The sequence below is a fragment of the Plodia interpunctella genome, chromosome 1, assembly GCF_027563975.2.
Source record: "Plodia interpunctella isolate USDA-ARS_2022_Savannah chromosome 1, ilPloInte3.2, whole genome shotgun sequence".
In the NCBI taxonomy this organism is placed as follows: Eukaryota; Metazoa; Arthropoda; class Insecta; order Lepidoptera; family Pyralidae; genus Plodia; species Plodia interpunctella.
Window position 1 is genome coordinate 11,698,055 of NC_071294.1, and position 24,427 is coordinate 11,722,481.

Below are 24,427 nucleotides of genomic sequence, written 5' to 3' on the forward strand. Positions count from 1 at the left end.
TACCGTTTTTCCGCATCGCTCAGAAATAGAGTATAAGGAAATGAAATCGATGTAAAATACATTTTGGCACTGCATTCTTAACGGGGGGATATTTTGAAAAAATATATGCCTATAATCTTAATCACATTTTGGTAACTATTGCTTTGTGTTATATAGGGTGCGATGTCTATATATAACTGTACGTCTGTATTATGCTCAGAGTAATCTAAATAAAAAGTCTCTTCAATACAATAATAATAATGAATTAAGCACTCGTCTAAACAATCAAACTTATTTATATACAGTCGAAAGTAATTACTCACTATGGCAACACTGCTATCTGTCAACAATTCGCAAACTAAAGCGGCGCAACTCCACAATCTCACTAACACACTAAAAAAAATCAACCCGTAGCACTTATTCTATCATACGATACGTGAATTTACCTTTTGTCACATTCAGTTTTTTTATAAGTTACTAAATTGCTATTTTTTTAATAGTACATAGTTAAAATAATTTTGATGTAAAAAAAAAATATCAATTTTTTAAAATAAAAATCCTTCTCTAATCAATATATTTGTACTTTTTGTCCTTTTAATGTTAATTTAATGTTTTCCAAAATGTTATTCTCTACATAAAAAATTGAATGTGACAATTTAATGAAATTCATTCACAATTAAATATCTCTCATATAAAAGGTTAAATGCTTTCCCTATTGCTCTAGATACTTAAATAATGTGAATTCTAATGTTCAGGGAAGTAAATATAATTTTGTGACTCGCTTACAATACTCTTACGATATACTAAATAACTATAACATTGTACTCTAAAAAATATGTATAAGTATAATTGAAGGCTAACATGAGATTGTAATCACAGTAATTGTTATTTAAGTAACGAGCCCACATCATTACTACAAAATAAATCGTGTCTGTCCATCCGTACGAACCAACGCAAGCCGTCACTACCCTCTATATACACGTATCGAAGGCAACAACAAGGTATACTTTATTTATTGCTTTTGTTATCATTATGTACTTTACATATCACCTCAGTTTATATACAATGAGATTGTCAATATCTTTGACCACGGGACAGCCGAAATTATGATCAGTCTCAACACAGTGACATTTAACAATTGTACATAGTTGATGTTACATCAGGTAAATATAATGACACAGTCATTAATGTAAATGATTATAATGTAATATCTAGACGTCGTTCCGTCAAAATTTATCATAACATTTAAGAATTTAAGCTCCGTCATATTTGTTCGTATACAAGGATTAACATTAGTGTGCTGTCTGATGTCCCTGGTTATGTTCATCTCCCTACGGCCGTGATACAGTCTAATATTTCTCTAGTGAGTGCACTCTATAAAAGAAACGGTTACCCAACGACTACAGCAGCACTAACAATCACCTAAATGACTTGTGAAATATTTTACCTACAATATATTCTATATATAGTATATATATAAATGCAATCTGCAAAATGCATAAAACAACAGTTATTTATATCTATAAATTGTATAAAATATTAAATAAAATCTATTGAAGTGAGGTAGTTGGATGGAATTTCACAATTTGTGTGGATATCTTTTTTTTTTTTTAATTTTATATTTGCCGCATTGGCCCAAATGCTGAGGTAGATGGATGGAATTACTATGTAAGAGGCCCTACTACGTGACAGGGACCTTACATACACATTACAAAATCACTACTCACTATATTATCTAATAAAACAATCTCACATTGAGTGGCGAGTCGACGATCTGAACTAAGGTGAGGTGCTACCTACGTGAGACACGAGGAGCTGGGTGAACTAAACTATAATTATAGTGAATGAATGAGAACTTTTCTGAACTGCAAAGGAATGCTTCAATACTCCGCGAGAAAACTTCGTCGACGACAGAACCTTTCTCCTCCAACAAAAATAAGTGACCTGTAACATCTGCAACCTATTCCTGGCACGGGCTCAAACCATTAATTCTACATTTAAAATTTACATTACAATATTGGAAATGGCACCAACGACATTCCACGGGTCAACAATTAAACCGTAAAACGAAGAATCAGCTAATGACCACAAAATATAACACTCAAGCACCGTTTGAAAAACCATCAACAAAACTGTCCTGTGTTCGTCGGCTGCGCGACTAATTCAACACTCCTACTGTGACGTCAATATTATTTCATGACGCGTTCTTGTGTTCGTCTTCTGAGTAATCCCCTTCTTCTTGCCCGCTATTATCCATGTCCTGCTCAGAATTATTCATTCTGTTTCTATCATCGTCATTGTAATCTTTACTGTTCTCTTTATCTGCAGCTTCATGTTTATCTATTTCCATGTCACTGATGCTGTCATTCCTCTGTCTCTCTTTACCCAAATCGAGTGGTTCGTCAGAATTACGCATGATATCAGGCTTGGTCATGGTGTCTGTGTATTGCCGCTGCATCTGCTTCAGAAAGCGCTGGTGAGCCAAGTTGGTTGGGTGCGGGGGCAGTGACCCCATCTGTGGGGAAGGCTCGTCGTATGTCTTCCTGTCCATGTGCATAGTAGTCATTTGTTGTGCTAATTTCGCAGCGTTCATACCTGAAATTATTTCAAACATGTCAAACCTAAAAAAAAATCGAAGATTATGCATGCACCTATGATTTTGGAAGATTAAGCAGGTATGTTATGTTGGAAAAACGAAAAAATGTGCAATATGTAATGGAATATGTCTTTTGGAATTGTTTGCCATCTTCATGACATGAAAAATCAAATGTTATTCTGGAAATATGAGATGTCATACCGAATAAGTTCTCACCGAAGTACTGCATATAGGTGTCGAGTATAGCGGAGCCTCCGTAGCCGGGCGGGTAATCATCATGCTTCATCGCAGCGCCGAGGTTGTGAGGCAGGTTCTCCATTGTCTTGGCTGTGACGGCGCGGACTGCTGGCACTTTTGTGATGGTCGTGTTGGCAAGATTGTTTATGTCTGAAGGAGATGAGATATCATTTTTGAAAAGAAATTGAAATTGAAAGAAAAGGTTAAATATAGTCTTGGATTGTTTAAACTTGCATTGTTTGAAAAGTTTTGTAACAATGCCAACAAATTGCTTGTTCTAGAATTTGGTCAATTCCACAGTGGACATAATGGTACAGCTTCTTCACGTATTGTGCTTTGTAAGCTTAGTCGGGTTGATATTTGATCGAAATGATTAATGATCTCCCAAAATGTTCAATAAAAAGGTTTGTTATATAGTGGACGATGCTTCTGTTAGCATCTTTTTGTGATACTCCCGCGCTTTAGGAGCAAGATCTTCTGTTGTACTAAATCGTCCTTATAGTTTAAAGATACTCACGCGGCGGCGAGACAGGTATGCTGTCCTGGTAGCGGGACTGGCTGAGATCGTCGTTGTCGTTGTCTCCGCAGATGGAGCTGCTCTCAGAAGCGGCAGACTTGGCGTCCAGCTTTATGTCCGACCGTCGCGGACCGGTGGGCGAGGCCCGAGCTCGTAACTGTTCGGGGGACACCTTCACGCCCGCTTTGGCTAGTAGTCTGAAATGGTAGATTGAGTCAGTTGCTGGTAGATGGTAGAATCTGGTCTGGAGATGATAAAGAAAAAAAGAAGAATGTGTGCTTGCCCATTAGATGAGTAGTAATAACTTGATCACTAAAGTGGAGACATGTTTTATAACATGCTGATTTTGTATAATGACTATTGCCTTTAAATAAAAAACGTAGCCTGAATATCTATCATCAATACAAAGTTGGTCATTTATTTTGCTAGCATTTTAATTTCTTGTTACTTCCTTTTCTGGCTCAGCGGCCCAAAGAGAATCTTGGCTTTCAATACGAGTACTATAAATTCTTACTTTTTTTGTTTCATGTGTTATCTTTGAACTTTGTTGGAGTTAGGAGACCTTTGCACAGTTGGACGGAATAGCTTTGTAAAAAAAAAATATTTTAGATACTTACTGGCTGGCAAGCTCCGGGTCGAATCTGGTGGGCATCTGCAGCACGGGCAGGTCTTTGGTGGAGATCCCGCGGTGCTGCCGCGACATGTGCGAGTGGAGAGAGTTCCTGGACTTGGCCACGGTGCCGCACAGCACGCAACTGTTGGGAAATTATGTTATGTGTTACAAAATCAATTTTAGTATTGAACGTAATAAATAGAAAAAAAAAATGGATTGAAATAATCACAAAGGCACTTCTAAAAGGGTCATAAATTCGAGTGGATTCTTTACTAAATTAATGAGAATTACTTACCGATATCCAGGGCAGACAGTATGCTTGTCTTCCAGATGCGTCCTGAGTGTGTGCGCAGAGCGGTAAATCTTGCCGCATTTGGGACATGGACGAGGGTCCGTAGCTCGTACCCTCAGCAGGTCTTGATTCCGCCGGCAAGCTGTAAGAAATTTAGTTATTATTTTTGAAATAATACTCAAATGTAAGCATAGAATTTTGCGTGTGATCTTACCTTTTTAATGCTTCTACATTTAAAGTTACAAATTCTGTCCAATGTTGCCAGTAAAACAGTACATTTTCTACTTCGTAGTTTTATTATTTATGTATTTATATAAGCAGACACTTTCCTTCGGGTAAAAATTAAATTATTACGTATATATCGTATCACTAATACATTCGCAACTAGAATCGTTTACTCACATTGAACATTTGGTTATTGAATGACTAATTTACATTGTTGTCTTAAATTTATTTATTAATATAAAGATATACGGTTGCCTTAGAGGCGCCAGGAACAATTTCAACTACTCGCTAATTACCAATAATTTTTTTGGAGATCTATGAAACGTTTCCTATCGCATATATTTCGAAGGCATCATTTGCTGTACTAACTCTAATACATTTGTAGTAATATAGCGGATTGTCGGTTACTGTACAACAGAATATAAATTATGTTTTTTTTTTTCGAATATGTTATTCATACAATTTTATTATTATTTAGGTATTGAAATTTGGGCATTGCCATATCTAAAATTCTATTTGTACAGTAACCGATATATCTTCATATCTGAATTCTCTAATCCGCGTGCTATTGCAATAACAACGTCGTTGTCCTAGGAAAAACTTCATAAAAGAATATATACTATGTTTGGTGTATTTCCCTTGTCACTATTAAAATATATGCGACTGGAATTTTTCTATTTACAAGTTAAATAAACCCCTCTCGTAATATTTTCGTATGTTCGTCTACACTGACTAGATATGTTTTAGATTGTGCACGTACGGCCAGCGTTCATGTTAAATAAATACTCTTATGATTGGAAGTAAACTTATTCTTAACTATTGCGTTAGAAGGCATTAGATTTTTATTCTATTTCGTATTGTCTTATCTATGGTCAAAAATATACAGCCCGTACAATGGTTTGAGGGTGAGATTATTTCAGTATGGAGTAATAAGTATATAAATTGACGGTGTGTAATCACATAGACCTCTGCCAATTCATGTTATATCCTATGGAGTTTTGCACCTGGTTATATCAATTATCATAGCCTTTATTTTTATCTGTCCGATTTTAAGAACTTTCTGCGTGTGTGTTATTGCTAGATTTTATTTAAGTCGCCTAAAGAACTCTAATTGTATTTGTATTTACCCAGAAAGCGTGTTTAGTTACCAAGAAATTGGCAAAGGTATTTGTGTTATCAAAAACAGCTGGCCAATAAGAAAAAAGATATAAAAACCATTGTAACGGTATCAGAAACGATGAGCGATGTCCTGACAATTGAACACAATGTCATACTTAGCTAAAGGTCACAGAAGCTGTGGTCAGACTGCCATGTCTTGTAGTATTCTATTTGATTCATAATTGACTAGTTGTACCAAAAGAAAATTAATATTTGACATTGAGCATTTTAATTAAAACCATATTTAACACTCGAGCTGTCTCTGTCCACATTTATGTAGGAGACAGTGATAGCAGAACAATTGAGGATGGCTTCATATTTACATTTAAATGTTAATTCCGATCACTGCTTCTGTGATCGCCTTTCTGGCTTATGACATAACCAGAGAGTCAGGACACCATACCTAAAGTTACAAACAAGGGAACAGGAGAAGCAACAATGGAAGTTACAGACAGCGGGAAGTCTCGACATTCGACTTAACGTCGACATTCTTAGTTGCATTTCGTATCCTATCAATGGCACCAATCATCACATGTCATAATGCGCTTACTTAATATATATCCTTACTTAAACAATATCAGTCTATTCTACTACAAAAATAATTTTCAGTCGATTTATCCTACTGCTTTATACAACAAACACGACAGCGGAATATGAAAATGCATCCTGGAGATCATTTTTTTCGGTTTATTATAAGCCCCACTTGTAAGTAGTTCCATTTCACAGCCGTTATTTTTACAAATTTTTACTTTCATAACCTAATCTTCTGCGAACGAGTTGCGTTCTCTTTTGTTGTCTAGTTCGCCCAGCCACAACTCCATTTGAGAGTTTTCATTTTGTCCCATTGCTTGCGGTGTTTTATTCTCATGTGATTTCTCACGGAGTTGGGATGTGCGAAGTACCTCGCGCAAGAGGCGACCGGGCAGACGGGGCTGTCCCTCGGATAGTGAGCTTCGAGATGACGACGCGCCAGCGCCAGCGAGCCCAGCGGCGTTGAGCACAGCGGACACTGCAGCCGCTGTAGCATCCCCTCCTCCAGGTACTTTAGCAACTCGTTCCCGCGCACCTCCCCCTCCCCCTCGACGCTACCCCTCACCGGGTTTGCCAACGCGCGCTGCGCCCCGGCATCTGTAATGCCGACAGCACTATGTTACTCAAAAGCACGCGTTGGCAAATCCGGCGGTAATAATAATACGCTACCCCCTAACGACAAAAAATGACCGTAATAAAATCTCTAAAAATATTACGCCGTTATTTAATACGATATACCGGTAAAGAGTTCTTTTACGTCCTCGATTACGTACGTCCATTGGCACATGTATTTTATTGTACAGGCCGAGGATAAGATGGGATCACCACCAGGCGCCGAGCGGCGGGGGCGCGGGTGTGGGCGGCGCGCGCTCGACGTCGCGCCGTCTCTAAGAGTTCTGTCGCTGGCGGATGCCGTGCGCTTGCAGCTGGTGGTTGATGAGGTAGTGCTTGGTTTTGCACTTCTTGCCGCAGTGCTGGCAAGGGAACCACTGGTCGCGGTCGGTCTGCGAGTGCACATTGAGCATATGCTGGCGCAGGTTGGAGGTGGAGGAGTACACGCGGCCGCACAGGGGGCACTGCGGCCGGTAGCCCATCGCCGCCCCGCCCGCGAGGGCCGCCCCTGTAACACAGAGGCGGCGGTTAGACACAGTTCCGATGATATAATCGTTTAAGCGCTATTGTGAGTGTATCGGTCGGACGGGTCCGCGGACGGGGCGGGCTCGCGGCGCCTCTGTTTGACGCCGTGTATAGAGTTCATGTGTATCTGCATGTACTGGCGCGTCTTGAACGCCTTGCCGCAGACGGGACAGGAGTGCGCGAGCGTGCGCGCCGCGTGCACGTTGAGGATGTGTTGCTTGAGGTTGCTATTGTTGCTGTAGAGCTTGCCGCACTCGGGGCAGGCGGGCTTGACGGGCTCACCGTTTCCATAGCCGCCCGCTCCGGCGCCGTACTGCGGGTAGCCGCGCTCCTCGGCCTTCGCAGCCTTCCCCTCGCCGCCGCCCGGCCAGGTCGCTCCTGGGGCAGACGGAGGACTCGTTCAATGCTCGCTTCGTTCCCTATTCTCATTCGGCCTACTCGTTTTTCAATTCAACTTTCAAACGCGGATACGAAATGTAACTTCCATCGTTGCTAGGTTTTTTCCGAATTTTGTTTCTATACATTACTTTTTGGTGGCCAGGCTGTGTTTATCTAACAGTTAATAGAGTAATTAAGCGCCGAGATGTCGTTCTCGTTATTTAATTGTTAGTGTTATTGACAACATGCTATACATGACTCAATAATGTACAATTAATGATACAGTGACTTCTTTGTTCTTTGGCAGTCATTAACATTATAGATTAGACTTATTAATGTGAGTACTGTTTGATTGGTTTTCGTGTTCCACGTGTGTCATAGAGACTTATTGAGTCATGAAATTATACAGTTAGATAAGTGATATTAGTATAGTATGGAGCTTAACTTACCATAGTTATCTGCGATTCCTGACGGGCCTGGTAATCCAGGGAAACCTATAAATTGAAAGTATTGGTTAAATATGTTATCGCACAGAAAATATTCAGTCGAGTGACAAATTTATTTGCAATGGATTTCCTTCAAACCAGTTTACACCGTACCTGGCAGATTGAGTAGTCCTGGGAAGTTGGAGAGGGTTCCGTTGGTGTTGGCCATGGTGGCTGGGTCGTCGTAGTCCAGCGGCTCTTGCTTGGCCCTCGTCTCGCCCTCCGTGTCGCTAGCACCAGCGTCTGATGACGATTCCTCGCCGTCTCCCGACTATGATCAAGTAGTATGATAAAAACTAAAATGTCCCAAAAGACTTTAGTTGAAGTGCAAATGTCCTAATGAAACAGTACATAATATTTTTTTACAAATTTACTTTTCTTTTCTGCTTCAAATCAAATCAATTTTATCTAATTTCTATTCCAAAATAATCAAAATGATATGATACCTTTTTACGATTCTTGTTCGGAGAGTTGCGATTCATTGGGAATTCCGATTATTTTATTTATTAAAAAAAATATTTTACAACTCAAAAAGTAAACAATGTCGGGCATACTCTGCCAGTAAAACCTTGAGACCCAACGGAAAAATGAGAAAAGGGTGGACAAATTATGTGGATGAATGAAATGTGGCAACTCACCAAGTTATTGGATGCCCCTGAAAGGTGTTGGTTTTGCGTGCTGTCCAGCACCTGCCCAAACAGTCCCAGTTCATGTCCATTCGCCCCCAAACGTTCTGGGCTCGAACCCTGCACCTGCATCAGTTGCTCTGTCCTGGATAGAAAACATACTGTCAATGTCGCGGTTTTTAAATATATAATTGATTTGCTCACTGATTTTATTTAGGTGTTTCTCAATAGTGAAGGTGACTTCGATTTTTAAAAATCTTATTATTTTGTCAATTGACAGTAATGTGTCTGATTTGTATTGCTTATATACCTAACATTATAGGGGACTACTTTCATATCACAATAGTTTCATTTTGTAGCTTAAAATTCAATTAAGTCTTATAAACTTTGAATTCCGAATTACATACCATTTTTTGGTTTAGTTTTAGTCACAAATTACCTTGTTTTTAGTTGTGCCTGATACAGATCTGACGACCTCGCTCGTTTCGGCGGTGGTGTGTTAGCAGCGCCATCTTCTGGTCTCCTCGACCGCCTCCCTTCCCGCTGCTGTGACTCCCGTCCTTCCCGGGAACCCCCACTGCCTGTCTCCGTCCATGATGACGCAGACTACAATAAAAACATGCTATGTAAAATTTACTCTGTGTGGCAAACAAATACACGATTTTTTTCTGTTATTTAATGTGATTTCATCCTAATTGGATCAATACAAAAAAGACAATTAGGATGTTTTATTTATTTTGGTTATACGTTGGGCGCCAAATTGAGTGAGTGGCACCCAACGTGAGACGATATTGTTGTGAACTTGAGCTGAGAATTAACGCCGCCAATACAAACTAAAGGCGCCCAATCAGGACATTTAATGACGATAATGAAGTTTCTTCATAATAATATGCATGCATATTCTTACGGGCGAAGATTTTTGATCTAATGTAGGCACTGGCGCTGGCGCAGGGACGTCAGTCAGGCCCCGCACTTGCAGGAGCTGCGCTGCTCTAAGGAACTCTTTTAGCTGTTCTTGACCGATGTGTACTTCTCCCTGATACATAAACCTGGTAAAATATTAATGGCATTAGTCTTGCAACCAAATTTCATCACTACTTTCAGTTACATCAGCATTCGGATGTACCTTATCTATGATTATCGTGGTCAATTGTAGAAATAAAAGTTGAAATCATGTCAGCGTGGCTACATTTTCGTCTAGTAGTAATATCCTTAAATTTTTGTATATTTTGGACAAAACAAAACTGACCGATTTTCAGTTATGAAGTCACGATAATAACGCCGATAAAAGCAATCGAATTTTGTAAGAAATAAACAGCAAACCTGAGTAGACTCTCCATATCTTTGTCGTGGACGTCGCGTAAGATAACAATAGGATGCTGACACGGGTTCGCTTTCAACAGTCTTCGGAAGTAAGGACTACACGCCGATAGCACCACCTGATTAAAATAATAAGTAATTAATTGGAATCTGATAGTGGTAATAATTTCAAACATAAGTTGTACTCTTAAATACTATTTTATTTCTTTCGCTAATAAATTCTAGCAGCTATATATATATAAAGAAGTTTATCCTATAGTATATACTAGGCTATTTGCGTAAGCTGTTCTTTATTGGATATCGACGTTCAATGAAGTATCTGTAATAAAGGCCACCATGTCCTTATAATACTCGTAGTCTCCTGGCATATTTATACAATACTTATACCACCCTGTGTGAGAGGAGTCTGTGTCTATTATATTCTATGTCTATTACTTGCTTAAGTTTTCGCTTATTGTAGTTGGTTACCTTGTGTGCACTGAAGGTGGCACCGGCGCAGGCGAGGGTGACATCGACGAAGTCCTCCTCGTCCCGCAGCCTCCTGAAGGAAGAGACCATGGCCGAGTGGAAGTCGTTCCACCGCAGCGAGTACTGTTGCTCGCCGCCGACCGCGGCGCCGCCTGCTGACAAAAGTACGGGTTAGTATCCACTTTCATATTGAAAATATCTGCTGAACTTTTGCAAATAGCTATCAGAGGTCGTGTGGAGATCCAGAGCAGACATTTAATCATTTCTCGTCTGCTCATCACACAGATGCGTCGGCCGTTGTCTTACTACTATATCTATAGTTTCTCAAGAGTCCAATTAGTTAAGTCGAGAAGAAAAATAAATATTCTCAGTTTATTTTAGCTCTTTATATAAACAAGTAAAATCATCATGAGGGAGATAAGTTTCAATATCTATCACAAAACTGCGTGTCAGATTGTATTACGCACCGATGTCATACTTGTATGTATGGCGTTTGGTACTAGAAAAAGATTGCGCTGTAGAAAAAGAACGCTCCATATCCTTCTGTAGTTGTCGCGAGGTGATTAAAGGACAGCTGATTGGCAACAATTCCCAAGGAGGGTTGATCATGAAACCACAATCAAAAATCATCACAATTAAAATCAATTTGAATCAAATTTTGAATAGAGATTTAATCTTTTGTGTTATTCGATAGAAATTAGGTGTATAATCTTTCCGGAGATTTGTTTAAACAAACATCGCAGCGGGCGACTAATTAATAGACTTAAAAAACAGGGATTATTAATAATTTACCTTTATATTTAGTAATAAAATAATGCTTACGTAAACGACGGAAGAAAGCTTTCTTTTCCAATAAGGTGACGTCTATCACGACACGAACATTATGCTAATTTTCAGCCAAATGACGACTTTGCTTTTAAAAAATATGCCAACACTACAGCCAACGCTAGTTAATAAATCACTACAATTTAATGGCATATCTTTCACTATACATAAACGAATGTACTAAACATTAAAATAATATATTAGTAATATTACCAAGTATATTTGCCTAATGAAAGGGCAAGAAACGTGAGATTATATTATGCTAATATAATGTGTTGTCTAAAATAAATTGATGTTAATAATTATCGGTATGTCACAAAATGTGTAAATGAAATTGGTCACAAATTAAGAATAAATTAGACAGATGCTTTGATTAATGTCAGTTATACAAGTGTTGCCATTAAATTTAATTTTGACTTGGAAATATTATAGTTAACGGTTAGCGATTATTTCAGGTTACATCCATTTCTTGCTTGTCAATCTTCAATATACTATAGATAGTTGAGAAATCCGTGCTATTGTTTTATGAATAGAATAGTTTTATATAAATAGAGGTCATGTCAGATGATTTTAGGCGACTTGAATAAAATCTGACACCAGTGTTAGCAATTAACTTGAAAACAAGAAAAAAGAAGATACTAGAAAAAACACGAATAGGGGAGTATAGAGAAAAACATGAAGTCGTGTCAAAATGCTTTGCGATGATGGTAGCTAATATAAAAACAATATAATTATATAAATTTTAATAATAATGAAAATATGGCAAGTCATAAAATAGAGAGCGAAGTTTTGAAATATTTTATAGTTTATATAGTTTAACGTAATCTCTGTTGCAAAATAATTTTAAATGTTTAATTATAATCAAGATAACCGAGAAATATTTCCCAACGTAGCCTAGATGAATCAAGATTTTCGACTGGTCTGATTCGGAGTTAAACATGAAGGATTTTTTAAATTACGCAATAAAAAAACAAAAGCCACATTCACAAACTCGCGTATAACCTAAATGTCAAGGAATTGATCTACTCATACGGCACTACAACGCAAATATTTAAAATAAATTATCTTCGAAATATTTAATATCATGTGTCATAAATAACTCTTGAGGCTAAAGTTGTCTGCGGGGAGACTGGTATCGTCAATATAAATCTTAGTTGTGCCAGTAAGAACACTTGCGTTATAGGACTTAACTAGATTTTGCCCGCGGCTTCGCCCGCATGACTTCCCACGGGAGTAGTTTTTTCCGGGATGAAAGGTATCCTATGCCCTTCTCCATACTTCAAACTACATTTATGTAAAATTTCAAGAAGATTGGTTGAGTAGATAGGGCGTGAAGAGGTAACAAATAAACAAACGTACTTTCGTTTAAAATGAATGAAAAATGAAAATGAAAATGAAAAAATAATTTATTTGCTGCAATAATAGGAATGTTTTACATTTTACAAAAACATCATAGCAAAATATTGCAGAGAGCTTATAAACTATAGTTAATACATAGTGACTTCCTCACTAGGCAAGCCTGTATCGAGGAAGTCTAATTATGAAAATGTTACCATAAGTAATTTATCCTAGGTAGACAGTGACATTGAAAATTGAAAAATGAAGACAGACAGTGAAAAATAAGAAATACCTATAAATCAATATTCAAAATCTCCTCGGTTTCATCGTATGACAAAGTACCCAACCAGGTACGTACTATATTACGAGCTTCAGTAGCTGTTTTATCTAAGATGTTACAAAATTGGACTACTTGGTTATAGATATGCAAATTCATAAAATTACAAAGTCTCTGCGCAAATCTAGTATTGTATAGAGGTTTAGGGATCCGAAAGACTCGACGTCTCGCCAATATATTATAGTTACTTGATGCTAGAAATGACCTGTGGGTTTGCACTGAGGTGATCAAAATAAAAAGTTGACGCACGGTGAGAACGTCGGCATCTTTATAAAGAGTGGCTGTTGGGTACCTATACGGCTTATGCAACATAGTCTTTAAAACTGATCGTTGGGCTCTTTCTGCTGTAATAATGAAGGTTTTGACAGCGCGTCCCCAACACGAGATACAGTATTGAATTAAAGATTGACAGAGCGCGTAATATACAGACTTTAGGGTATCCATGCTTGCAACACTCCTGAGATTCCGCATCACATGTATAACCTTTCTTATTCTCATTGATAACGTTTCAATATGGTTTTTGAAAGAAATTTTTTCGTCTATTTGAATACCTAAATATTTTATGACGTTAGCGTGGCTCAGTACTTCACAAGAACATGGCATTTGGTTACACAGTTTGTTGTGAATTTGTATTTTTAGATCTTTATATGGCGCTGAGGCTGCAGTTATATGAAAACATAAGTATTTAGTTTTATTTGTGTTAAGAGTTAGAAGGTTCCTATGGAGCCATTCAGAGACAATAGCCATTCCATGTTCAGCATAAGAGCGAACTGCTTCCCATGTTGGTCCATAAAATATCAGTGCTGTATCATCAGCATAACACATGACGGTGGAATTGGGTATGATAATATCGAAAATGTCGTTGATGTAAAGAAGAAACAACGTTGGACCCAATATACTGCCCTGCGGGACACCATACTGTATATGCATGGTATTACTTAAATATTAGTTAGGATAGGATTATAGGATTAATAAATGCAAAATGATGGTTGTATTTGTGGATTTATGAGTGGATGTTTAGTATGCCAATAATCAAATAAGATGAATTTATATTACGGGAATCTAAGGGGAAGGGAGCTCCTAGTTTTATTGAAGACAGCAAAGATAAAGTGAAAGTTTGGGCGTATGAGGATGTTTGTAACTCGTTCATATTCACTAAACGAATTTTGATTAAATTGGTCTTGAGCGGTGCTTATTAATAATGTAATTAAAGTATTTCAATTAACATTTTGGAAAGAACGATCACGTGCATACAGTTTAATGAAGAAAAGAAAAATATCGTAAGAATGATGATAAGAGAGTACAAACGTTTTTTCAAACAAATAATATTTGTTCACGTTAATTTGAACTGCAATTTTCATGGAAAAATGTGGAGTAATAATAGTAAAAATATAATAACTTAAAATAATAGTAAAATTGAAATAAATGCCGCTGAAAAGTAAATCTTTATTTTTGTATTCTTGAAATGTGAATCTATAATATATTTATTATATAATATAATATAATTATAATAAGTCTGTCCACGAGACGTAAGAAAGCAAGATATAATTAAATGTAAATTCTTAGAATGACTCTGAAGTTCTACTTATTCTTGAAGTGTCTTCGTGATATGGAATCCTGGATATTTCCGTTAATAGACACCGCCGCTCGTAAATTCTAGTTTTTGACAGTAGTGGTCATATGATAATTCTTAGCTAGGTTAATTTATGTTTTGTCTATTATAATAGGTCATTATGTTAAGATTATCTTTTAGCGGTTCGCCATTTTGTGATAATAAAGATAACTTGTGGAAGAATTAATTCTCAGTGTGATCTAAATTAGAAAATAAGAGGGAGAATAAATAAATAAATATATTAGGACAAATCACACAGATTGAGTTAGCCCCAAAGTAAGTTCGAGACTTGTGTTATAGGATACAACTCAACGATACTATATTTTATAACAAATACATATATAGATAAATATCCAAGACCCGGGCCAATCAGAAAAAGATCTTTTTCCATCATGACCCGACCGGGGATCGAACCCGGGACCTCTCAGTTCAGAGGCAAGTGCCACCATTGCGCCACCGAGGTCGCCAAAAAAATAAAGAAATGATAAATATTTTCTTTCAAGCATTACATTTGTTTTTATTTGTACTGTGCTGTACCTATTTAATATTAACTTTGAGCAAATACATTAGTAACGAGGTAGATACGAGTACCTACCGTTGCCGTTTTCTGTAATAGAATTATTTTTATTAAAAGTAAATTCCACGACTGCAACTCTCTGTGCAAATATAAGAGTATGTGTTCTTCCATGGTAACGAAGACAAACCATATCGTTTAGTGAAATTTAAGCGACGAGATTTGTACATTTTCATTCCTCATACATAAATGTATGGAGGATCTAGAGACAGAAGTGTGTAAACATTATTTTGCGTAAACTATTATTAAAATTAGACGCGCATGTTTTAATTTTTATTTTTCAACTTATAAATGATAGGTTGACGTCAAACAATTTCAAACTAAATCTACTGCAAATTTTCTAAGCGCAGGTGAAGAAGCAGCATAAAACTTCACCGCAGCCTATTATTCTTCGATAATGTCAATTTAGCAAAGGGTATTTGTAAAAGATGACAATACGTATTTCGAAATTTAGACGTAATTTAGATGATTCAAAACGCGATACGTGCGCAGTCGAACCGGGAATTAAAAATAAATCCTCCGTGAAAAATGGCATGTCGCGATGGAGCGAGCGCCGCACGAGCGCGCGCGAGACGCTGATTCTGGAAACATACATTTACATTTTTATTATGGGGTTGATATTGAAGGTTTTTTTTTAAACAAGTAGTTTGTAGCTTTTTATTCCATTAAGAGTTTATATGGCAAAAGGCCAAACAAAGGTCTTTTAAAATCCGTTATGTATAAATAAATTAATGACCAATATCTTCAATGTATTAGGACAAGCTAAATATATGTCAAAGAGCGTACTGAATCTGTAATTACGACACATAAGTAGGTAATGCTAAGGTGAGTTGCACCGTCAAAGACGTTGATTTTAGCGTGTGAACCGCTGACGTTTAGACAAAATAGTATACTTTGCGTTTTTCTGCGCACGTTAAAGTTAACTTCAAAGTTGACGGTGCAACCCACCCTAAAAATAACATTGTATAATAGTCTGTACTTTTAATTGGATTTCCTTAGAAACTGCTTCTGATGTCATCCACCTTCCGAAGTAAACGAACTGTTGGAATGTCTTGCGATCACCCGAGGCAAGTTACGATTAACTTTAAGTTCCGGCCTCGCATTTTCGTGATCGCCAAACACTCGGAAAGCTAATTAATTTCAGGAAATCGAGAACGGCAATTTAATTTCGATTATTCCTCTACGATATCATGTTGGAAATTCGTTGGAAAAGTGCCAAAGCTGATTTTTATTACAACGTTCATATTTTGAATAATATTATGTTGGATCATTACACTAAGTTCCCGTAGCAGGTGGGCCACATGTAGGGTTTCCAACTGTACTGCTAAAAACAGTGTTATACTGTTTTTCACTAAATTATATTTTTTACTGTTGAACAATAAAAAAGTATACAAAATACTGTTTTAAGACATATTATTTAAAAATGTTATTAGGGCGCTCAGTCTCAGTACAACGCAGCCGCAAAAATACGTGTTGCCGCGTTCATTAAAAACGTTAAAATGAGATACTGCAATTTTTCTAAAATACTGTTCGTTTTGCTTCTCAGACCTAGATATACTTTATTTCTGGTAAAAAAAAAAAGTTGGCTGGTTATTTCTTAAGAGAAGTTCTGGCTGGACAACACTATCAAATTAAATGAATTATCTGTTGTAGCATATTCTCCTCTGGTGTTTAGATTTCGTTAAAATGTGAAACTAGTATTTGGTTGGCACAGTTTTAAATCCCTTTTTCTATTATAAATTATTTATATTTTTTTCTCGCTAAGTATCTTCTAATTATGTGTAGTCTCGTCATGCGATTTTCACAGATTAGGCAACATAAAAATTGCGCAAGGTTTTTTAGAAAATCAATAATGTAATATAAAATTAAGCGTATTATAATAAGGCGATTTGTTGAATTTAGTATCGTTGGCTTGCTCTATTACCATTTATGTAAGTAGCTGATTGCTAATGTTTAGATTCTTTATTCTCAAGCATTTTGGCGAAATATACCAACTCGTATATCGCCTTACAATATAGATTCGTTGAATCTTATGTAATTATTATGATCATTTTCGAAGACGTTTTAATGTCGTTAGTAGTCACATTAATATAAGTTCTCGTTTCTGGTAATAAATGTCGGGCGATAGGTTCCGTGGTGTATGGTTTCGGCACATATTTTTGCGTCATTAAGAACGATATATTTGTGCAATGTTTACTTAGAGCAAGTCTGAGCTAGCTATAGGCATTTCAATATTTCTTCTTTCTTATCATATGTGTTATTGGTAGCGTTGGTGGCATTTAGTCATGTGACGCCTAAAGGCATGTGACATAACTTTTATGTTATAGATCTTTTCAAATCATTATAATAAATTACGATTTCTGTTAAGAATAGTTTTTCTACATACAGGGGCAGAATGTTTTGATATATGATAATTCGAATCAAATTTTCACACGACTCATGTCGTGTCCACATATCGTCAGATATATTCAGACCTGTCTGTATGCGGCGGTAATAAGAGACAAATTTGCAAATGTTGGCAGGTCGATGTGCTGTTAGCTGTTGTCTGTCTCTCACAGTAGCTTCATTCCTGTCCTAGGGCGCCGAGCGTCGAGTTGGCCTAATGTCGATTCTCTAATATGCATGAGCTCTGATTTATTCAGCCGTTCCGGAAGGGGGAGTCTGCACTGCGTCCCTTATTCATAATCCCGCGGAAAATTTTAATTGGATTGTAATTTTTAAATGTCTGTGTTCGCTCCTAATTTTTTTTGCCATTTCGAAGACTGCTTCCTCGTTTTAAAATTAAGATTGTGCTTTAAAATTATTATAAACTCAAAACCTAAATGTTGTTTACTGTTTATACAGTAAACAGTGTTAGAATTCCATCCAAATAAGGATTTATATCCTTATTTGGATGGATGGAGATTAATATGCATCTTAATTGATGAAAATTCGTTCTATAACCGTGCCGAGGGATACGGGAGGACTATACTTCAACATAATAGTAAAGTTTAAAACATTTCTTATTAAACGTGCAAAAACGTGTAAAAATCCTAATAAAAAAAAAAATAGCACACGTATTGGGCAGTGGGGAGCATCATTAAACGTACCCGATCCTGCCTGTCCCCCAGGAGGTGGCGGCGGGCGGGGAGCGGGCGAATATCAACGAACTCATGTCCCTATCCTGCGTGTGACGTGCGTACGTATGTTGGTAAACAACCACGCCACACTGATTGACTTGAGACTCTTTATTTCTCGACTGCTCGCTTTAACGGTCGTACAATTAGGATACTTCATTTGTGATATGGAAGACGAAAGTTGCACTTGATTTTAAGTAATTTTTTGACGTCAACATTCTAAGTTGAGACATTTGAATTTGACTATTTTCTTATTAGATATATTATTAATACTGATTTCAAAGTGTTTTGAAACTATTTTTCCACTATGAAGTGTAGTATTTTACATTGTTTTCCTACTCTATTACAATTCGTTGGAAAGCACAAGGCAGGATACGATTCTCACTTACCTTATAATAAATCCGTTTCTGTCATCAGGATTTTAATATTTTGCTAGAGATTATGGTAGATTATGTTTTTCTTGATTAATTCCAGTAAGAATAAGAATTTCAATATACTTATTGGAATCTTGGGCAACGTTATTTTGTATTGGAATCTTAGGCAACAGCGACGAAATCAATCTTGTTATGTATTATAATTAGAAATCTTATAAATACCTACGCTTAATTTTGTTAATGGTCTCAATTATATGTTTTATGATTTTGTTTTCCATACTTGCATCTAAATGAAATAATTTATTCATTACCAGTTAGATTATGTATGTGTGCAGTTATTGAGCAAATTCGCTATAAATTTTAAAGATAGTTTTGTCTTATAAGTTGTTTTGTAGAACTTTCCGACTTTTTAAATTCAATTAAAATCACAAATTATGAAAATAATTCTGAGTTTTTGTGCGTCTTGTACATTATTATATCAATTAGTTACATATATCACATAACTGTGATAGCAGAGGGATTTTAACGTCAGTCTGAAAAGGCACTTCGCAAATTTTTCCTAAGACATTTTCATGACCTGGCCCGGATCCGAATTGTGTAAACCTACGGAAATAAATTGCCTAAATGAAGAAAGCTTTGAAACAGAGGCTTTGTTTTATATGTAGTTAAAAATAATATGTAATATAATTAAAAAATATGTTTTTATTTGATAATGGTACTTACCGGTCTCGGTCGCCATGGCCGGATGCTCGGAGGGCGGCACGGTGTCGCTGCGTACGCGCGCGCTAAACGTCTCCACTCCCGCGCATTCCACCCGTCCCACTGTCGCCGCCACTGTGCCGCGTTCACACTCCCCGCTCACACTAACGCCGTCTAAACACCCCCTGTTTGGTTTTGTCTAAAGCTTGTTTATTGCGATTGTTTTGGTTGCCTGTAATTTCACGAATTTGTTAGGATTTGTTTTTTAAATCGATCGGTCGAATGATCAATCTGTATTATTTATTTAACGTACGGAACGAGCGGTGGTTTTGTTTTTGATATTTTCAGAGAAGGGCGTAAGGTTGCGAAAAAAAGGAAAAGTACTTACAGCTTTGATTAAAAGGGCTTTGAAAATTGTTTTTATTAACAATATAATAATAATGTACGTCATTTAAAACTGTAATGTAATCGCAATCGCCTCAAAGGCAAATAAAAAAACAGTTTCTACACTAATAAAATTAAGAAAAGAGGTGTGAACTTTATTAAACTAAATAATAAAATAAAATTCATTTAATTCAGATTTCTAGAAGTCCATACCCATATGAATAATTACGGAAAACATTATTATTACAACGAAATCATAAATCACATAAATTGTAAAAATTAAAAATGATTATTTTGTTCAATAATATGTAACAGTCATGTAAATAATTTAATATAATAGTTTAGTATTCGCCTAATCCAGAAATACGGATAAACCCACAACAGAATTGTAACAAATGCTGTGAAAATGATTTTATTTTAAAATTAAAAGCTTTATCTATGTAAAAAATCAGTCAGAAAAAATAATACCGAAGTTTTATCCTCATAGTAATTTCTAAAAATTGAAAATGTAATAACCTCACTCAGTAACTTTAATATCGTAACTAATTTACCAAACGCACCATTTCATTTTAAAACACTATGATAAAATATATCTATTAACGATTAATTAACAAGGAACATAGTTAATTGAGAATTAACGAGCATATCTCCACGCGATGCATCACAAAACAAATGTACTTACATCCACGTGATGCACAAATCAATGAAAATTCACAATCCACGCACTGCACTTGCGTCTCATGCGACGAGACGTAACTCATAGGGTAAGTGCAACGATCGATGGCGCGCCCTGCACCACAATAAGGGAGGAGCGGGCAGATAGAAATCAATACGATGTCCATCATCGCTGCACCCCCCCCGGCCCTCACCGCCTGCGCCTTGCACCCGCCGGGAAATGCATTTTCCGCGACACCTCAACCCTACACCCTTCTCACTTCAAATCTAATTTTTTTAAATTAAAACAATATGATTTAAATGCAAAATTAACGAAATCTTTTGCAATGTCCGGTACTGTATATTATATTGCACCGCTCGATCCGTCGTGTCCGGTTAATACCTGACGCACGCGTGCGGTTCGTTGCGCGTCACGCGTTCGACTGGCTCCCCGCCAGGCGGGTCGAGAATAAACAGCGTGGGGGGTAGCGGGGGGAGGTCGGGGCGGTGCAGCGCCTGCACGCCCACAGCGGCCGCCCACGGCCCGGACGCCGGACAAGCGCCGGACGGAGCCGGACAAGCGCCGGACGCGAATGACAGCTGTGATGTTGATGTGACAGGACGTCATATCCGCATGGCACGCTTGTTTCGACTGTTTTCCATGCCGCGTTATTATTCAGTTTTTTTTTATTTTCCTAGATATGTATATTAAATGTCGTTGAAGTTCACTATGAGATATCAATTTCTGATGCTGACGGAAGATTGATAAGCTTTCCACTAACTCACCCGTGAATCAGCTGTTCCACATTTTGAACGATTTGATTTTAGAATATTCATAAATTCATAAATTTCTGTAAATATCGATGGTTCCATTCCATGGACACAATATTTTTAATTTTGTTTGTGGCATGAAATAAATGTTTTTTTTTTCTTTCTTTTCTAAAAATGAAATCGATATATGCCAAGTCTCATTTGTCACAGTGCTAACGATCACATGGGGGACCCTCGGTGTCAACGCTCCTCACTCGGTTTATATTTCTGTCTGTCTGTAAAAGTGTCGCTCGTAAAGTAGAGCTTCTTAAACGCTTCACAGAGCTTCGACGAGATTGATTTTACACGTGGTGTGTGCGAGTGGATGTCGTTTAACTTATTTCATTGAAATGTAATGAAAAATACACGATCTTTTATTGCAAAAAAGTTTCAGTTGCGTAATTGTAAAGATCTAAGCGTACAGTGGGATGCGACTTTGACTTATATTATTTGGCTCATTATCTATGTTCTAATTGATCTTAGGTTGATTTTTAATCGATATATATAAAACTCTTGCGTTACTGAGTAACTGACTGACTGATTGACTGACAGACAACGCACAGCCTAAACTACTGGGCGTAGAAAGCTAAAATTTGGTGTGTAGATTCCTAGGATAGTGTAGGGGAAGCACATGGTAAGCACTAAGAAGGGATTTCCTGAAATTCCCACGAGAAACCGATTTTTACTCACATACGAAGTTGTGGGCAAAACTTTGTCAGTTTATATATATTATGACACCGAAACAATTAATATGGACACTTTATAAATTGTTTTTAATGGCAAAGTGATTGCCGTATAAATTTTCTATATCTTTAAAATCTTATTTAATCCGTGTATAAAATATTATAAAGTTCAAATATTTTAGCAATTAATAGCCATTTCCGTACGTAGAGTTACTTACAGTGCCCGCTTGTTATCGGCTTTTGATTGATAAAGCTCGCCAAATGATCGACGAGCTTTCATTATTTATCTTTTCGTTTCAAAAGTATTCTTGTTTTATCTATGGTTATTTGTGTTATCAAACGTTTAATTGAAGGATCCATATTTCACTTCGACGAATTTTTTTAATTTACGATATGTTGTGAAATGAAGAAAATCTTCGAAAAACAATGCTGTTAATGGAAAAATTAATTTATCACATGCGATAGATACTTATACGGTAGGTAAAATCGCAGCTGAATCTTAAAACAATATATATTTGTTATGGATGTCCGGGCGTCACGGCCGTAACTGAAACTATGAACACGCGAGAATAATTATTTTATTAATGTAAGCATTGAATGTATTGCATTAATTATGGAGTACACTATTGTATATCCAAACAACAGACCCAAAATACCACAAACATTCAAATGTATTTCGGCACGAAATGTGTTCGAACAATAGAATTGGAAGGCTGTGCCGGCCAATCATTCGTCAAGCTGTAAATCTTGGGCGGGCGGCGCGGGGGGGACGTTGTTACGTAACCGGAAGTGCGGATTAGGAATCAATAGTGCCGTAATGATAGTGCGAGCATTACAGCGATGCGCCACAGCGCAAGTGCGATCTTTATGGCTTGTTTGGGAGTTATTGGATGGGTTTGATTTAGTGTTGTTGTTATCATTGGTCGTTGATGTTGTTAGGGTGTAGATGCTTGCCAATTTAGGTTGCCGTGTGATGTAGAAAAAAGTAGGAAAGAGAACACTGAGCTTCGATTGTTAATGGCTGAGGATTAAACCGGGAAAACTGATCAGACGAGAGAGAGAGTTAGCTTGCTTTTGTTGATGAAATTACGAGTAAATGTAACGTAAACTGATTCAACGGCAACAGCGCGGGCCGAGTTGCACTCGTCTTGATTCTCATCATTTGAGAGGTTTATTCCCAGTTATAATGGTGGGTTGCTGAGCCAAGTAACTCAGTATTCTGTACAGTTTAATGTTAAAACAAAATGTCGCTGTAATAAAACAAGGCGACTAGAGACTAGACGTACTAAACTTACTTAATCTGCTGTCAGTATTCTAAAAGCTTTCAATATCAATCTCCGTTAACTTTTGGGGGGACTCGCAATTGTGTAATTTTATTGTGTCTAACTTATTTCAAGGCTTTTATTGAGATAGATTAAATAAATTACCTATTTTATTTTATCTTCTTCCTCAAGCCAATAATAGAGTGTAGCCATATATATATTTGTACCTTTTATACCTAGTGGTGTAGTGGAGGCCACGTCGTTTCATCGTCTGGAGGACCTGGGTTCTATTCCTAGTGCAGAAAGCTCATTTAATTACGGGTTTCTACCTTATTACCACTCATTAATATAATCTAGTATTATGATATTTATTAAAAAAAAGTTTCTATATTTAGTGCGCGCTAGTTTTTAGTGTAGTTTTTTAAATATTTATTTGGCTATAGTTATATAACCTGGGTTGTGTTTTGTTGTGCCGTATTTAGAAGAATAAATTCGGAGTTCTTAATCTTTAGACTTTTAGAGATAAACAAGGAAGACATTAGAATAAAATGACAAACAAAATAAAGCAACAAAATCTGTAACGCTCTCATCTAATGCCATTAGTTCCAAGTTCGCCCGGGGCAAGGGGCCAGAAGGAGCAACAAAACAAATCCAATGGGGCGAACACAGAGCTGCGTGGAGTTAGTGCGGTGTCTCCTAACAAATGGACATAAAGTTTACATAAAGTGCGGACCGCGCTTATTATAGGCCAGGCTTACCTTCACACCTACGGGATTGAGGGATTTTTTATCTGATTTATAGGTCACTGGCTATTGCACGCGGCTCCGCCACCGGCAAGAAATAATGTCTTTTGGATCTCTACACAAAAAATCATCTCAATGCAATACTCCGTTTTAACTTGCAAGAAGGATAAATAAACACACTTTCACATTAATTTATAATATTGATGATGGTGTACATATTAGTATATATACAAATGTATGATATTATTTATATTGCAATAATTTGTCACTGTTGCAATATAATCAATCTTTCAGCTTTAATAATGAATCTCTATAAGCATAAAAAATTAAGTCATAATGTAATATATGGGTCATTTGCTGTAATTTCTAACGGTACGTGTTATTAGTTAAATTGGCATAGTGTCTAGAGTTGCAATGAAAATGAATGATTTAACTTGCGAACAATACACATTTA

The 24,427-nt window shown here is 36.9% G+C and overlaps 1 protein-coding gene across 5 annotated transcripts; it reads right to left on the minus strand.

Annotated features, from left to right (window-relative positions):
• Positions 1–1,578: 1,578 nt before the first annotated feature.
• ab (abrupt) lies at positions 1,579–21,011 on the minus strand. Of its 5 annotated transcripts, none has more exons than XM_053745869.2 (14): positions 20,879–21,011; positions 19,462–19,669; positions 10,563–10,714; positions 10,098–10,213; positions 9,682–9,823; positions 9,214–9,380; positions 8,787–8,919; positions 8,263–8,419; positions 8,113–8,157; positions 4,238–4,376; positions 3,947–4,084; positions 3,330–3,526; positions 2,792–2,962; positions 1,579–2,574 (listed from the first exon to the last, which is right to left on the minus strand). In XM_053745869.2, the coding sequence occupies exons 2-14, from the start codon at positions 19,475–19,477 to the stop codon at positions 2,174–2,176; spliced, it is 1,974 nt and encodes a 657-aa protein (XP_053601844.1). In that variant the 5' UTR covers positions 19,478–19,669; positions 20,879–21,011; the 3' UTR covers positions 1,579–2,173. The 5 variants fall into 5 exon arrangements, with proteins under 5 accessions (XP_053601844.1, XP_053601674.1, XP_053601760.1 ...); XM_053745699.2 differs by having other exon boundaries at positions 2,777–2,962; XM_053745785.2 differs by having other exon boundaries at positions 10,563–10,717.
• Positions 21,012–24,427: the final 3,416 nt, after the last annotated feature.